At 43.7% G+C, this 17,123-nt stretch overlaps 1 protein-coding gene across 1 annotated transcript in view; it reads right to left on the minus strand.

Moving 5' to 3' along the window:
• Positions 1 to 536: 536 nt before the first annotated feature.
• CETN3 (centrin 3) overlaps positions 537 to 17,123 on the minus strand; it is a 703,216-nt gene continuing 686,629 nt past the window's right edge. Inside the window, exon 5 of the mRNA XM_044064177.1 lies at positions 537 to 1,663. Coding sequence (XP_043920112.1) covers positions 1,620 to 1,663 — 44 coding nt within the window. The 3' untranslated portion in view covers positions 537 to 1,619. The remainder of the gene's footprint in view (positions 1,664 to 17,123) is intronic.

The raw sequence follows: 17,123 nt of genomic DNA on the forward strand, positions 1-17,123 counted from the left end.
AGATTTTGTCAATGCTTTTGCAGGGGAACAAGACCCCCTGACTCCGCACACTCCCTGCTAATTATAAATACCAACTCTGAGGTTGTACAACAGTGGGGAGAGGGCATAAGCCTTCCTCAGTATAACTTCCATTTTGTCAGTATTTTGTATTTAGATATTTCTGCCATGTCAACATTTTACAGTCAGTCTTCTGACTGTCAAATAAGGGTTAGATTAAGTGTAGGTAACCCATACATACATGCATGCATACACACATACATACACACAGAGTGCAATATATTAATGCTAAAGCAATTTTACTTCTTTTATCTCCAACGGTGTACTAAATATTTTAGAGTATGAACTATTTTAGATATTAGCATCACAGTGGCACTTAGCCCCAGTTACACATTTGCTCTTATTATCTGGCGCCCTCTAAACGTATATTTATTTTCAAATGAAATTCTTTTAATCTACATGAGAAAAAAACACACAGGTTCTAAAACACACGCATCCCTTTGCGGGATGTTTAAATATTTAATTATACACAGTAAAGACTCATTTATTTATTTTTTATTATGCAGAACAATGAGCCAAACAATGCCAGACCAAATTTGCATGAAGTCTGAATATCGGTGTCTGAACTTTTAGTTCCTATGTGCCTCTGTTCTAACATTATACAAATGGCAAAGATTTTCTAAACTCCTACGCTGTTCTACTGCCATGCCTAATGGGTTAAAAAGCTATAATCAACATAATCTGTTAACTTACGCAAGATGTATTTTTACACATTTAACTAGTATACAAAGTATGTTTTATTTCAGACAGCAGCATTAAACTCAGTTCAGTACAGCAACAAAAGAAAATGTATAAAAAAATAGGCAATAATGAAGCAATAGGTCCCCCTAGTGGGTAAAATTAAGAAAAACACTTCCCTAAGGGGAACTTTACTTTTCAACAGAACAGTGCAAGAAACTCAAGTTTTGAAAAAGCATGAAACACACTTGTTAAGCACTTCAAGAACCATTCAATGTTCTGTAAATTAACCACAGAAGAGATGTTTAACTGTGCTCAAGTTTCACAGCAAATATGTTTCAGCAAAGGCACTACTGGGCAATTCCTTGGCTTGGTAGGCTCTACAATATACACTAAAATGAATCATAGATTCAAAACAATCAGTGACAAAATATATTTCTAAACCATTTAAAATATTTATAGTAATACAATGTACACTACATATGTGTACAGAAAGTACAAAAAAATAAACAATATGAACTGCATTATTTGAACAGTGCGTTTAATTAAAACAGGGATTATAGCACTTTGATATTTCTTCACAAACAATATATAACATGAAACTGCACAGCAATTACGTAACAGTTAATTTATAAATATACACTAATATAGTATAGAACTGACATCTAATGCTTGAAGTGTAACATTTTTACCCAAAACAGAGTTAAAACTCAAAATTAATGCATGACTTAAAACCAACATTCTGCTTTTGATCCTATCAGAAAGGATACATGCTGCCTTCCTGATATCACATTATGTTCTGGAGTTCAGTTACTTAGCAAGTAAAAAGAAATTATCAAGATCCTCATCAATTCATTATGTATCTCATGCCATTTGTCTGCATCCTAAGTGTCACCAGTCATAATGGCTACGAACTCTTCCTGGTTTACTGAAAGAATAAACAAAAAAAAATTCAGCACTAAAGATGCAAAACAGTTTTAACAAACACATACTTGAAAATTAACCTGACTGCAAGGGTATGTAAAGGTTATTGGGGCCAGACTCATTAACGCCTACACTAACTGTACACTGTTCTCAGTGAACAGACAACACAAGCTTAACTCCCACCTTCTTCCTCCTAATTTTAGTTTTCCTACTGATTTTCTTGCAGTCTTAAATATCAAAAGGGGATTCATAAGTTTACCACAAAATGTAGACTACATGTACACAGTGTAATCTATCTGAAAGACTAGAAAGTTGAAGCAATGTGGTAGGGATGTTCCTGAATACAGAACATGTACACAGTGTAGGCATTAATGAATCTGGCCTTAGGTCTAAATCTCTCAAAACAAAGTTCTTTTCAAGCAATTTTACTGTGCTACATTCAAATCGCTTGTATATTATTCAAAGGTGTCCAGGACAAGGTGAAAAAAGGGAAAAAAAATACAATTATACTTTATTTAGTGTGCATTAATTGCATAGAATGTGACAAACAATTAATTCAAATGGAACTTGCAGTACTGGTATGCTGTAGAATAACACAATAGTCCAGTTTTTTTAAACAAAGAAGGTAGAGTTGTGTACACTTACCATAAATGTAGATGTTCGTGTGTATTAATTGTTGCAGTCATCACATTCGGATTATCCCTGCCAGGGTAGCTCTTGGCCGGGCCCGAATACCAGAGACTTAGTATTTCTGCGTCAGTTGCTGTCACTTGAGGACTGACGTCAGGTTGTCAGTAGTATAAAGTAAGGCAGCCAATGCCATTACATCAGTTTTTCTTGCCCTAACCTGTCAGGAGCCCCCAAGTAGGAGGCCAGGCTCTGGTGGAAGAACCCCACCAGTGGAAAATAAATACCAATATGTCCCTTGTAAGGAAAGGAGAACAATAAGGAAGAATGGTAATAAAATGAGAAAGAGAAGAAAGGGGGATGGAGGAAGGGAAATCAGGACTGCAACAGTGAATACACTCGAACATCTACATTTATGGTAAGTGTACACAACTGTACTATGTTCTTCGTGTTTCACCATTGCAGTCATCACATTTGGGTTGACTCCCAAAGCTGAGAAAATGGGTGGAGGCAGTCAAGGAAACTAGGGGCTGGCTAGGATGCCCTGCAAGACTGCAGAGGTAAACCCTGCCCTGGATTTGGAGAAGAGAGGCAGGTGGTAATGCTTGGTAAAAGTGTGAACAGATGTCCAGGTGCAGCCTCCAGGATGTCCCTGGTGGGGACTCCTCTGAGGAAAGCTGCAGAGGTGGAGGCTGCTCTAGTGGAGTGTGTCCTGTCCCCCTTGGGGAGTCTTTCCATGTTTGTAGCAGAAATGGAAGCAGTGTGTTATCCATTTGGAAATGGTTTGTTTGGAGGTGGCTTTGCCTTCTGCCCCTGTGACAAATCTAACCAGCAATTGATCAGACTTTCTGAAGGATTTAGTCCTGCCTAGATAAAATCTGAGCTGTCTGTGCACATCTAGAGAGTGAAGAATCATTTCCCCCTTGTTCTGAGGATTAGGAAAAAAGGTGGGCAAATGAATGGATTGGTTAAGAGCCACACTGGACACCATCTTGGGCATGAAGAATGAGTTAGTTCTGAGGGATACTCTGTCTGCATGGAAGATGATGAAGGGTTCCACGGCCATGAGTGCTTGCAAGTCAGTGACTCTTCTGGCTGAAGTGATGGTCAGAAGGAATGCTGTCTTCCAGGAGAGAAATTTTAGCTCTGTAGAAAAAGATGGTTCGAAAGGGGGCAGGGTGAGCTTTTCCAATACAAAGTTAAGGTCCCAAGCTCATGTTGGTGCCCTTCTGGGTGGCCTCAAGTTGCTAGCTCCTCTTAGGAACTGTTTGATCAAAGGGTGTGAGAAAAGGGGCTTTCTCAGTGTGAAAATGAGGAGAAATAGCAGAGGTATGAATTTTTATAGATGAGAAAAAGAGGCCATTGTGTAGTAGGTTAGCTAAGTAATCCAGGATGAGAGGGAGGGAGGGCTGTGCTGTATTGGCTCCCTTAGCCTGGATACAGGTGCAGAACCTTTTCCATTTATCAGCATAAGACTTTCTGGTGCTAGGTCGTCTGGCCTCACGGATAACATCCAGAAACAGTTTACTAAGGTTGGCAGATTGGTTCGGGGTTAGGGAATAAGTCAAGCTGCTAAACTGAGGGTCTGCAATTGGGGATGCATGAAGTCCCCTTCCCTCTGGGTCAGGAGGTTTGGAATAGGAGGAAGATGCCATGGAGGCAGCGGGGACAGGCTGCGCAGCATGGGGTACCAGTGCTGCCGAGGCCAGTCTGGAGCTATAAGAATGGTCCTTGATTTTTCCTCCCTTATTTTGAGCAGTACCCTGGGGATGAGAAGTAGGGGAGGAAAGGCATAGACAGATAGACTGACCCAGGGGAAGGACAGGGCATCCACTTTATAAGCCATGCAGTGATGCTCCCTCATGCAGAATTTGCTGAGCTGATGGTTGGTGGGGAGGCAAAGAGGTCGGCCTTCGGGGTTCCCCAATTCTGAGTTATTCGGGTGAAGGCACTTCTACTGAGTGGTCACTCATGCGGTTCCAGAAGATTTCTGCTTAATTCGTCTGCCAGAGAGTTGAGAGAGCCTGGTAGGAATTGTGCTAACAGGTATAGTTGCATGGCAGAGGCTGTGTGCCAAAGGGTCATGGTCAGCCTGCATAGAGGGTAGGAGTGAGTCCCTCCCTGTTTGTTGATGTACCACATCACAGTGCTGTTGTCTGTGTTGATCAGGAAAGTTCCGATAGAGAGATAAGGGGCTTGAAAGCTATCAAGGTGTGCTGCACAGCCACCATCTCTTTTTAATTGTTGAGCTGAGGAATTTGCTGTGGGCTCCATTGGCCCTGTATGCACCTGCCATCCAGGTGTGCACCCCAAGCATAGTCTGATGCATCTGTGGTGATGGTCAGGGCGGGGGTGGGGAGAAAGGCAAGTCCCTTGCTGAGGGAGCATGTTGTTGCCCATCAAAGAAAATCTTTTCTGAGGCAAGGAATTATAGGTAGAAGAGTTTCCAGGTCTTGAAAGTGTTGACACCAAAGGCTCTTTAGGCACCACTGAAGTTTCCTCATATGCATATGGCCTATGGAATGAGTTGTATGCAAGATGCCATGAACCCCAGAGCTTGCAGGATCTTCCTTGCAGATAGTTGGGGCCTGGTGGCTAGTTGACAGAAGTAGGCTGTCAGGAAAATTTGTTTCTCTGGTGTAATGTATGCCATCTGGGATGCTGTGTCCAGACTTGCTCCCAAGAAGATTATCCTTTGGGTAGACACCTGCTTTGATTTCTTTTTGTTGATTGTGTACACTAGAGACATTAGGAGGATCTTTACAAAAGCCAGGTGCTTAAGCAGCTTTTCCTGGCTGTCTGCCTGAATAAGGCAGTCGTCTAAGTATGGGTAAATCTGAATATTTCTTTGTCTGCAAAACAATGGTCAGAGTCAGACATTTTGTGAAAAATCTGGGAGCAGTAGATCAGCCAAAGGGAAACACAGAGAACTGAAGAGTTGAGACTGTGCCTTGAAGCGGAGATATTTCCTGCAGGATTCCCTGATAGGAATGTGGAGGTAGGCCTCTTTTAGACCTAGGGTAGCTAGCTAAGCGTCCTTGGAGAGCATGGGTAGCAGCTGCTGGAGGGTGAGCATTTTGAATTTTGGGATTACCAGGAAGGTGTTTAGAATGGATAGATACAGGATGGGGAGCCAGGTGCCCTCTTTTCTGGGTACCAGAAATAGTCTGGAGTAGAAATCTTGGCCTATCTGTTCTGCAGGAACGTGCTCTACTGCCCTCATAGAGAGCGGGGAAAGGATTTCCTTTTGAGCCTCTGCCTGCTGATTTGATGATAGATCTGGGAACCCTTTTGAGGTTGGAAGGGTGTGAAAGGAAAATTTGTATCCCTGAGACACAATGTTCAGAACCCAGTGGTCCTTGGTAATGGTGGCCCAAGTGCTTGAGTGAAAGAACAGTTTTCCACCGAGGGATAAGTAAAGGTGGGCAGAGGGAGGGGGTGGAGGAGGTGAGTCATTGTGAGTTCTTACCATAAGGGGGTGGCTTAGAACTCCTTGGTTTTGAAGTGGAGGTAGTCCACTGCTTAGATCTCTGCATTCACTGTGGCTGCTGTCTGGGGGGGTTTAGGGCGTCAAAACCGCAGTGCAAGGTGTGTTTAGTTACTTGACTTGCAGAATGCATTAACTCTTGTAAATCTTTAGATTCTGGCCAAGCAGGAAAGGAAGACATTTTTTGTTTAAGGAGTTCCAAGGTATGCTGCTGAAATTTCAGCATATGGAACTGACAATTTAGTGCCCTGATAGCCAGAGTAGCTGAGGTGTATACTTTTTTACCCCATCTGTCCAATGTTCAGGAATCCCTGTCTGAGGAGGTGGGATTCTTAGCAGAGGTTGCTTTAATCCCTTTTGGCCCTTGAGAAATGACCTCAGGGTCAGCTGTAGGATTTTTAAAAAGATATTTGTGTGAGTCAGGCACTCTTCAGTACCTGCCTGGTTTTCTAGGAGCTGGAGGAAGGGCGTCAGGAGTTAAGCTGGATTCGAGGAAAACATCCTCCACAACATCCAGGACTGGGGGGGATGGCCAAGGGTTTGTGTTGTGGAAGATCTAGGAATTCCCTGAGTCTCTTTTTAGACTAAGGGTAGTCCGGACTCTCCCACTGGAAATGCTCCCTTAAAGTATGCAGGGTTTCCCCAAAGGAAAAATCCTCTGGGGGAGAGGCTGAAGAAATGGAATCCCCTGCATCAGAATCCTCATAAGTGGGGAGGGGTTGCATGTCTTCATATTCAGATACATCAGATTAATCTGACTCTTCTTCAGACAAAACTACAGGGGACAGATCTCTTTTTCTTTTGGAGGCTGTAGCTTGGTTTCCCCTGATCAGCATGATAAGGTCTTCCGCCATTTTAAGCATTTGAGACTAAGGCAAGGTAGCATGCACCTGAGAGTGGGTCGTCTGTTTCTTGGGTGTGGTTCGTATCCTGGGCCTAAGAAACTCAGTCGTTTTTGAAAGAATGGTAGTCATGTAAGAAGATGTCGGTTTGTGTCAAGATTCGGTAGTGCGAAGGACAACCTCGGAAGCCGGAGCCTGCTCAGCGGCTCCGGACCTATCCAAGGTACAGACGACCGCAGGATCCTTAGTCAAAGAAGAGTTTTGCGGCATTCCGGACTCCAAAAGGGTCTTGGTAGTGGCCTGTGAATCAACAGAAGCGGGCATCAAGCGGCTCACTGAGTATTAGAGAACTGACGACTAGCTTAACGGAAGCGTCATCGGTAGGTTTGGACCTGTGTGGTTTGTCTCTGTCTTCATCTTTACGTTTTTTTGGAAGATCTGCTGTCAGATGGCTTATCAAAGCCATATTGGAATTCGAGGACTGTAAGTGAAAACATCTGTCTACAATAGGGTCCTGACGAAGGATAGTTCTGGTGTTGAACAAAGCACAGAAGCGACAACGGGGGAATGACGTGGTCTGGGTCTAAACAAGTGACGCAGTAAGAGTGGAAGTCTCGGTGTGGTATTTCCACAGGCGAGACAATTATTAACTTTTTCTGACATTGGTTAGTGCAAGAAAAAAGGATCCCCAACAGGGTACTTAGCTTTAGAAGACTTTCAACTTCAATTCGGTAGATGAAAACTCAGGTAGCGGCCAACCGGCACTCATGCGAACTTGCTTTTGCTTCGGGCTCCACGGCAAGAAAGAATGATGTAATGGTGCTGGCTGCCTTACTTTATACTACTGACGACCTGATGTCAGTCATCAAGCGACAGCAACCGATGCAGAAATACTAAGCCTCTGGTATTCAGGCCGGCCGAGGGCTACCCTGGCAGGGATAACCCGAATGTGAACAGTGAAACACGAAGAACATCAGCTATAGCAAACAAGGTGTGGAAATTGTTAAGACATGTCTGCCAATTACTTAAGCTTCAACCAGCTATTATCACAATACTGTTAATGTATAAAGAAAGCCTCTAGATGATCTCCATTCTGTTTCATTATCCTTGCTGCCTCTGATGATCAAATGAATATGTCACCCTGACAAGAACCGTCTTACTTGCCTACAACCTCTTATAAACACTAGAGGGGAAAAATACAATTGTGCAGAATTTTACCATAACAGTAGATGTCCTTCTCTTCATCACTGCAGTATTCTTTACAATAGAGATTCCCCTGCCAGGGCCAGCTCGACATCCAGCCAGTACACCAAAGCCTTTAGGTTGTAATGAGTACGCTGCATGCCATATGTATGTTCAGCACATATGGTTTAGGGCATAAAGGTGACATCCGGATGTACCATCCTCAGAACTGAAAAGGCCCCAGTAGGAATGACAACCTAAGGATACCATTAGGAAACAAGTACATCCAGAAGGAAAAAGGACGGGGGGGGGGGCAAATACTGCAACAGTGAAGAGAAGGACATCTAGTGTTAAGGTAAGATTTTACACAATCGTACTATGTCCTTCCATATCACTGTTGCAGTATAATTTGCAACAGGGAGAGTGCAAAAGCTCAGGAAGGAGAGAGAGAGAGGAGGAAGAGTCAGCAGAACCTTCAAGAAAACCATGAAGAATGGCCCTGGAAAAACGAGGTCTAGCCCTAAAAATCACATCCAACTTATAGTGCTTATTAAAGGTATGCACACAAGACCAGATAGCTGCCTCAAGAACAGAATTAGCAATCATACCCTTGAAAATGCACCAGAAGAAGCCACAGCTCTAGTAGAATGAGCCTATGGAAAGAATAACAAAAAGAAATAGCTTTAGGTATCCAAGAAGAAATTGTTTGCTTGGAAACAGCCAAATCTAAAGACCACGGATGAAAAGCTGCTCAGATATATGAATGGCTTTAGTTTTATCTAATTCATATCTGAGTTGTCTATGAAAATCCAATGTGTGAAGAACCTTCTCACTAGTTGATTGTGGAGAAGGGAAAATGTGGGCAAATGAATAGATTGATTAAGAGATAACTCATTCACCACCCTGGGAATAAAAGGAGGATTAGTATCTACAGACACCTTGTCCTTATGAAAAACTAAAAAATTAAAAATAGCTAAAAGGACTTACAGCTCAGACACCCATCTGGCAGAAGTAATGGCCAAAAGAACTGTCTTCCAAGAACAATGCTGTAAGGAAGCTGAAGCAGCAGGCTCAAAAGCAGCCAGAGTTAATTTTTCTAAAACAAAATTAAGGACCCGGGAAACAGGAAGAGGCTTCCTGGGAGGCCTAATGTGAAGGACACTTAAGAAATTGTTTGACCTCAAATCTAGGGGCCAAAGGGGGAGTCAAAAGCAGAAATGGCTGATAGGTGGGCCTTAACTGAACAATATGCCAACCCAGCATTGAGCAAATCACCACAAATAAGAGAGAACCAAAGAAGCATCCACAGTAAGTGGATGCAGGTTACGAGAAAGACACCAGACAGAAAATCTCTTCCATTTGGACAAATAAGATTTTCTATTAATGGGTTTCTTGGTCTCCTGAAGGACCCGAAGCACATTCTCAGAAAAAAAAGGTGCTTAAAGGGGATCAAAACCCTATGACAGGTTGGGATGGATGATAGAGCCCTTGTCTTGTGTGAATAGGTCCACCCTGTGAAGTAACTTGTGATAACTGTCCTTGGCAAAATGCAGAAGAAAAGGGAACCAATGCTGTCTGGGCCAAAAGGGAGTCTCTAGCAAGATTTTGGAGCATCCTGTTTTATCTTGGAGAAGAAGGGAAGGGAAGGCATAAAGAAATATCCCCTTCCAAGAAAAAGACAACGTCCACCTTCTACGCCATGGTGCAAAAGAGAGGTTGTTCAGAGGGTAGGCAAACAGATCTACTTTAAGAGTACCCCACTGGTGGACAATGTCCAGAAACACATCCTAGTAAAGCATCCACACATGGAAATTGTGTTATGGACCTGTTCAGAGAAAAAACTGCCACTATGTACTGACCTGAGGGGAATGTAAACTACCTGAAGGGTCACCTGACACTGGATAACTAGATCCCAAACCTGAAGAGCTAGTCTGCACAGGACATAAGACCTTGCTTCTCTTGCCTGTTGATACACCACATGACTGTGGTATTGTTTGTGAGAATCATGAGGGGCCCTAGAAGGAAGAGAGAATGAAAAGCCTGAAGAGCCAAAAGAAGGGCTCTCATCTCCTATCCCTGACACGGATGTGGTCTTTATTTTTCTGAAGAGACCAAAGGCCATGCACTTTCAGAGGGCAGGAGGAAGCCCCTCCCCCCGAAATCCACATCTGAGGCATCTGTGAAAAGTTCCTGAGAGAGGACTAGAGGTTGAAAAGGAAGCCCTGGGTTAAGGGACAACTGATGAATCTACCACACATGGAAGCTTTAGAAACCACTGTTGCTTTCTCATATGGGGCTTGGCCAGAGGAAATGCCAGATTTGGAACAATCTGAAGATCTACAGCTCCACTGGAAGGAGGCATTTAGTGAAGACCTCCAGGAAGCAACAGAGACATGTAAAATCTTCCTGAAAAGGGGATGAATGGGAATGTATAAATAAGCATCCTTGAGATTATGGAAACTAAAAGAATCTTCAAAAAAGTGTTTAGCTGAGAAAGATCCAGAATGGATCTCCAGGTGCCTTCTTTCCTGGGGACCAAGAACATTTTAGAGTAAAACCCCTTCACACTCTGAGGAACTGGAACTTCTTGAATTGTTCCATAAGCCAGCAGACCCTGAAGCACCTCTGGAAAAAGGGCAGTTGTTCCTGAGGAGGCTGAGGAATGCCCCAAAAGTGGGGAAGAGATCTCCAAACCATGTAATACTTTCTGGCGAATTATGGAAAGAACCAAGGAGTCTTGGGTGACCTGTAACCAAACAGGAAGGGACAGGGAAAGATGCAGAGAAAGAGGAATGTGCCAGAGAAGAGACAGCAACTGGTCTGTCAGGGAAAGGAGCCTTTTAAATGCAACAAGTTTGAGTAGCCTTATCAGGAGGAGCCCTTCTACCACCCTTCCTGCCTTTGGGAGGAAGGTGAAACTACCTATGTAAAAAAGCAGGCTTGGTACGGTACTGAAATTTAGGAACAGGTCAAACAAAAATATGTTTGAAATCCTGTAAAGCCTTACCTTTTTCTTTCAGGGACTTAAGACAATTCAGCAGCAGCACCAAACAAATGCTATTATCCAGCGGAGCATCAATGAGTTTTGCCTTTAAATCATCAGGCAAAGTTTGAAGTCTGAGCCAGGAAAACCTCCTCAAAACAGAACCAAAAGCAGCAGCCCAATATGAGGCACCAGCTGCATCATAGCAGCATTTAATGGAATGGCAAGCAATCTGAGAAGATGTCCCTAGCAATGAAAGAGCAGAGAGCCTCCTCTCAGAATGACAAAAATCTGAGATAGCCTGACGGGCTTGAGAGAGAAGAGCCAAGACATATCTAGTCATATGTGTTTTGATAGTTCACATGTCTAAAGGCCAGGGTAGCAGAAGTATACATTTTCTTATCCAGCCTCTCCATAGTTCTGCTGTACTTGTCCGAGGGAAGCAACTCTGTAGGAGGCAACAGTTTGGATGGCTTAATAGAGGCAACCGACACCACAGAAGTGTCAGCAGAGGGGCACTTCTAAAGAAGCTTGCAATCGTCAAAAAACTTACAATCATCAGGCACTTTATAAAACCTATCAGGTTTTTTGGGGGCAGGGGACTGGAATCAGGAGCCTGAGAAACGGTGGAAAATGCATCTAGCAAGGCAGCAAGAACAAAAGGAACAGCTGTGGGCCTAGGAGATTCCATCTGCAGAAGCTCATAGTACTTCTTCTGAACATCAGACTCCACAGCACAATCCCATTTAAAAAATTCCATAATTCAGGAAATAGTGTCACCAAAAGATATCTCCTCAAAAGGAGAGTCAGGATGGACAGACTCTTCTTTCTCAGAACCGTAATCTAATGGAGAAGGAATTTGAGAAGTATAAGTCAGGGATTTATCATCAGAATCTGCATCATCAGAGGAGGAGTCTTGCTCCCTAGGCTCGGCCTCTTAAGAGGAGTAGAAGACCCAAGTTGGAGCAGAAACAGAAACCACTGAGGAGGTTTTAAAGCCACAAGGGCTTCAAGCAGGCCATGAGTGAAGTTTTGCCATTCACTCTGATGGTCTTTATGAACAGAAAAAATACGCTTGGTTTTTTGCTTTTTTTTTTTTAAGAGGGACGTCAGCCTTAAAAACCTTAGGAGGCTCTGACCCCTGATGACATTCAATTATTGTAGTTGGTATCTCTTCCCCTCACTAAAACCTGAGGAACACCCCTAGGCCCTTCCCTAATTATCAGCTGTAGTTCCCCCAGAACATTCAATGCGGGTGTCTGCAAGGCCTCCATGGACATGTGTGAAACCAGATCCATGGCAGCCTCTGAAGTGGTTGCAGCAGAGGAATCTGACAAGGAAACCGGATGGTTCTCCAGGCTTTCACTAGCCTCAAGAAAGACATCCGGCGGAAGCGGTACAGCCAAAGAATCTGAGTTTCCTTGGTCGTCATCTTCACAGACGGCTGACCCTCGGGTTGGGACGATCCTTCCATAGTGTCTTTGGCCAACAGCTTAAGTCGATGGTTCTCTTAAGTAAATAACTAAGGAAGAAAGCTGACTACGCAACATCTTAAGGATGAAAGTTTGGCATATCACACAAGAAATATGATCATGGGCAAGCACCTAAGCAAAATAAATACTACCCGTGACGATCTTTATGGGAAATCTGTCTCCCACACTGGCATTCCTCCTTTCTGGATGATAAGAAAGTAACAACCAGAACAAGTCAAAATAGTGATAAGAAAAACAAAAAAATCCAACAGGGCACTTATCTGAAAGTGGCCTGGTAACAATCACACGGACATGCATTCAGACCAACAATCGAACATGCCATTTGGATTGGCAGCAAAGATGTTCTGAATTAGGTACGTCAGGATGTCGTCTTTATGCCCTACACCATGCATGGGGGGCATAAATGTGACATATGGCATACTCATTACAATCTAAAGGCTTTGGTATACTGGCCGGAAGTCAAGCTGCCCTAGGCACGGGATCCCTACTGTAAAGAATACTGCAGCAATGGAATGGAAGGACAAAACACTAATCCAATTTACCTTCAAACTACACCCCCCTACAATGCTAGACATATACTTCACCTCACCTAATGATGGAAAAGCTGCTGTTCTTGGGAATTTTACCAAAAATAACTGCTTAATCAAATGGATATAAAAGCTCTTCATATGGTTCCCACAACATACCTGCTAATTTTCCAAACTAAATATTTCTTCAACTTTTATGACTTCTATTATTCTAACCATTTTACTCTACCAGGCAGCTACTTGGTGTAGTTTAAAGAACAGGGTTTGATTCCCTCCACCTCCTTTTACCTATTGTCTGACTCTTAAGAAAGTCCTTGAACAGACTGTGTTCCTAGATGAACCCTGAAAAGCGGCAGTTGTTTTTATTGGGATTACATGCCTACAAAAAATAAAAAATAAAAATAAATTATCAGGAATGGTGCTTCACAGCTCAACTGACAAAATTTGGGAATGTCATCCTCATCTTTTTCACTTGCAACAGTCTGGAATACTTTAAAGTTTTGTATAATTTCATTGTTTTGAATTAATTTTCTACTGTCTGCCCCAGGTCATGGATAAAAAAGTCATAGGACAAGCCCATCTGCTTGGTTAACAAACAATTATGTAGAAGAAACCCTAAAACAAAGTCTTCTAAGCCTCACACACTCTTATCAGGCAAACTGCAACCTCATCAGTGTAAAAAAAAAAAAAATATTTAAAACGAAGTAAATCAGCTGTAGCAACACACAACCACAAGTACCAGGAACCAAATAGCAGAAAGTAGCCACTAGGCCAATAAAGGTCAGTCCTCTCCACAAAAATCCACTCCAGGTGTATAAAAAAAGAAGTTATGTACTCACCATAATGTTCCACGTTTGTAGTCTATCTCGCCCTTCATTCTTACACATGGGTTCGGAGTTGAGGATCAGCTCCGACTCGGCCTATTAGCAAGCTCAAAGTCTTCTAGTTGGCTCGTGGCTAGGTAGGTATACGATGGTGCACAAGTATAATCCCCAGATCTTGTTTGCTGCTAAACTATAGAAAGAAAGAACAAAAAAACTATCCAGAAAGAACAACAATAATAAAAGGTCTCCACCTGTTAAGAATAATTTTTCTGTCTCCAGATCCTTCCAGGAAGGGGGTAGGAGGGTGGGTTCGTAAGAATGAAGGGCAAGATGGACTACAAATATGGAATGTTATGGTGAGTACATAACTTCATTATGTTCTGTACTCCTATCTCGCCTTCATTCTTACACATGGGACAGCGTCCCTAGCACCTTATTCTTGGGTGGCTCATGGAAAAATACTCCTGAGTACCGTGGAACCAGAGGAGGCTATACTCCTAGAGGTCAAATCCAATTTATAATGAGTAATAAAGGTGTGAGGGGTAGCCCATGTTGCTGCTGCACAAATATCATCGATTGGAACCCTGGTTTGAAAGGCTGCAGAAGTAGACTGGGATCTTGTAGAATGAGCCTTAATTTTGAATGGTAAAGGCTTTCCATCGGAAGGATAAATGTAGGCTATACAACTGAAAATCCAATTCAAAAGGGTCACTTTGGAAACCAGGAGACCTAATCTGGAGTCGGAGAAGGAAACAAATAATTGGTCTGACTTCCTGAATTCCTTGGTCCGGTGTAGATAGAGCCGTAATAGTCTGTGAACATCCAACTGATGAAATCTGTATTCTGCTGCATTGGAATGATTAGGGAAGGACACCGGAAGCTCTATAGTTTGGTTCAAATTATTATGAGAGCACACCTTGGGGACAAAAGGTGGATTTGTATGAAGAGGTACTCTATCTTTGTGGAAAATCAAATAAGGGGGCTTGATAGACAGTGCTTGCAACTCTGACACTCGTCTAGCAGATGTGATTGCCACAAGAAACAAAGTCTTCCAAGACAAAAACGTCAACGAACACGAATGAGCTGGTTCAAAAGGTGGAAACGTTAATTTGTATAGGACGAAGTTTAGATCTCATGAAGCTACCGGTTCCTGAAAGGGAGGTCTCAACAAAGTAGCACTTTAAGGAAGGTTATACACAATCTGTTTGACATCAGATTGGACTCATGTTGACCCAAATGAAAATTTGATATTGCTGCCAACTGAACCTTAATTGTAGCAGCAGCAGAACCCTGGTGAAAAAGTTCAGACAAGAATTCCAATACCATTGGAATGGATGCGGTGTAAGGGTCAACATTCCTTTCCTCAGCCCAGATAAAAAAAACGTCTCCATTTGCTGGTGTATAACTTTCTAGTGGATGGTTTGTGAGAAGATGTGAGAATGTGGGTCACAGCGGGTGAAAAATCATGAAGCCTGACTAGGGAAGGAACTGGAGCAGCCAAGCTGTCAAGTTGAGGGTGTGGAGGCTGGGATGAAGAGAGCCTGACATGTGCGTCAATAGATCTGGCAATGGGTCCAGAGTCCATGGGTCGTCTAATAGATGAGGCCCGAGAAAGGGGAACCAAACCTGACAAGGCCAGTAAGGAGTGATGAGGATCAATTTGCTTCCCAAGAGTTTCGCTTTCTGAATCACCTTGGATATGAGAGGAAAGGGTGGGAATGCATAAAGGAGGTGAACAAGTGCGTCTCTCTCTCTGTGGCTCCCCCGAAGGGGGGGATAAGAGAAATGTAGCTGCTGCATTTGGAGTTGATCGGACTGGCGAAAAGGTCGCAGCAAGGCTGTACCCATCTGCGGAAAATCTTTTCTGCTATTTCCTGCTTCAGAGACCACTTGAGAGGCATCAAAATTGCCCAGCTGAGTTTGTTGGCTATCACGTTGGGTTGTCCCTGGGATGTGCGTTGCCACTAGAAAGCGCTGGGAAGATATCGCCCATTTCCAAACATGAATAGCCTCTTAACAAAGGGGGTAAGATCTGGTTCCACCTTGCTTGTTGAGATACCGTACTACCAACATGTTGTCTGATTGTATTGCTATCGTCCCAAGGGGAAGAAGGTCGTGAAGTGCTTGCAATGCCAGAAGCACCGCCCTCATCTCTAGGACACTGATATGCAGGTGAGCCTCGTGATCTTGCCAATGTGCCTTGGACAGTCCTGCCTAGATAATGCCCCCCCACCCTATCTGGGAGGCATCTGTGGTCACAGTAGCAATGAGTTGACGAGAAAGGAATGGAGTACCTGTCGTTAGTTGGTTGAGTTGGATCCACTAACGGAGGTCCTTCTTGCAAGACTCTGCTAAGATGATGTGGTGTGATAGAGGCAGTTGTTGGAATGACCACTGGGATGACAGAAGCCATTGAAGAATCCGTATGTGTAATCTGGCGAGAGGGACTAGCAATATGGTAGAGGCCATGGTCCCTAAGAGTTTCAGCACTGTCTTTGCCTTGACTTTCCGGAGGGGGAGTAGAAGGAGGACTTGTTGTATGAGGATGTGTGCTCTTTCTGCTGGAAGACGAGCCAACATGGCGACTGTGTCTATTTCTGCGCCTATAAAAGTCACAAATTGAGAGGGCTATAAGGCAGACTTTTCCCAGTTTATAGTAATCCTCAACTGGGCACAAAGTTGGATAGTGGAGTCTCTGGTTTGAAGAAGTAGATGCCTGGTTGAGGCAGTCAGGAGCCAGTCGTCCAGGTACGGAAACACTTGGAATCCTAGACGTCTCAGGTGAGCTGTCACTACTGCCATACACTTGGTGAACACCCTGGGGGCTGTGGTGAGACCAAAAGGCAGAACACAAAACTGGTAGTGACTGGCTCCCAGCTGGAAGCGTAGATGGCTCCTTGATGCTCTGTCCATTTTTACGTGGTAGTACGCATCTTGGAGATCTATTGAGCACATCCAAGTGTCTTTCCCTAATAGAGGGAGTATAGACTGCAGTGTCACCATCCAGAACATGCCCTTCTTTATGGATTCGTTTAATTTGCTGAGGTCCAAGATGGGCCTCCAGTCCCCTGTACATTTTGGCACTAAAAAAGATCTGGAGTAAGTTCCAAATCCTACCTGGTCTGCAGGGACGGTTTGGATGACTCTGTTTACGAGCAACTTGTTCACTTCTACAGTTGCTTGATCCCTGTGATTGGGTGGAACATCCGGGATCCTCTTGGGAACACGAGGTGGAGGAAAAAAGGGTATGGAATAACCTCTGGTGATAATTCTTTGTACCCATTTGTCTCGGGTGATGCTTAGCCAGGCTTCTGGATACAAAGAAATGCGACCCCAGACTGGCTCCAGAGAAGCACACCCGGGCCCCACATCAGGAGCGCTGATAGGACCGGCCTCGAAACGAATCACGACCTCCCTGGTTTTGCGGTTCTCCCCTGCCTCTAGGGTGACGTCTACCATTTGCTCCTCCTCATGTGCCTATCAAGGAGGAGTTACCCTG

Source organism: Protopterus annectens, chromosome 2.part2, assembly GCF_019279795.1.
Source record: "Protopterus annectens isolate FY-2018-M chromosome 2.part2, PAN1.0, whole genome shotgun sequence".
Taxonomy (NCBI): Eukaryota; Metazoa; Chordata; order Ceratodontiformes; family Protopteridae; genus Protopterus; species Protopterus annectens.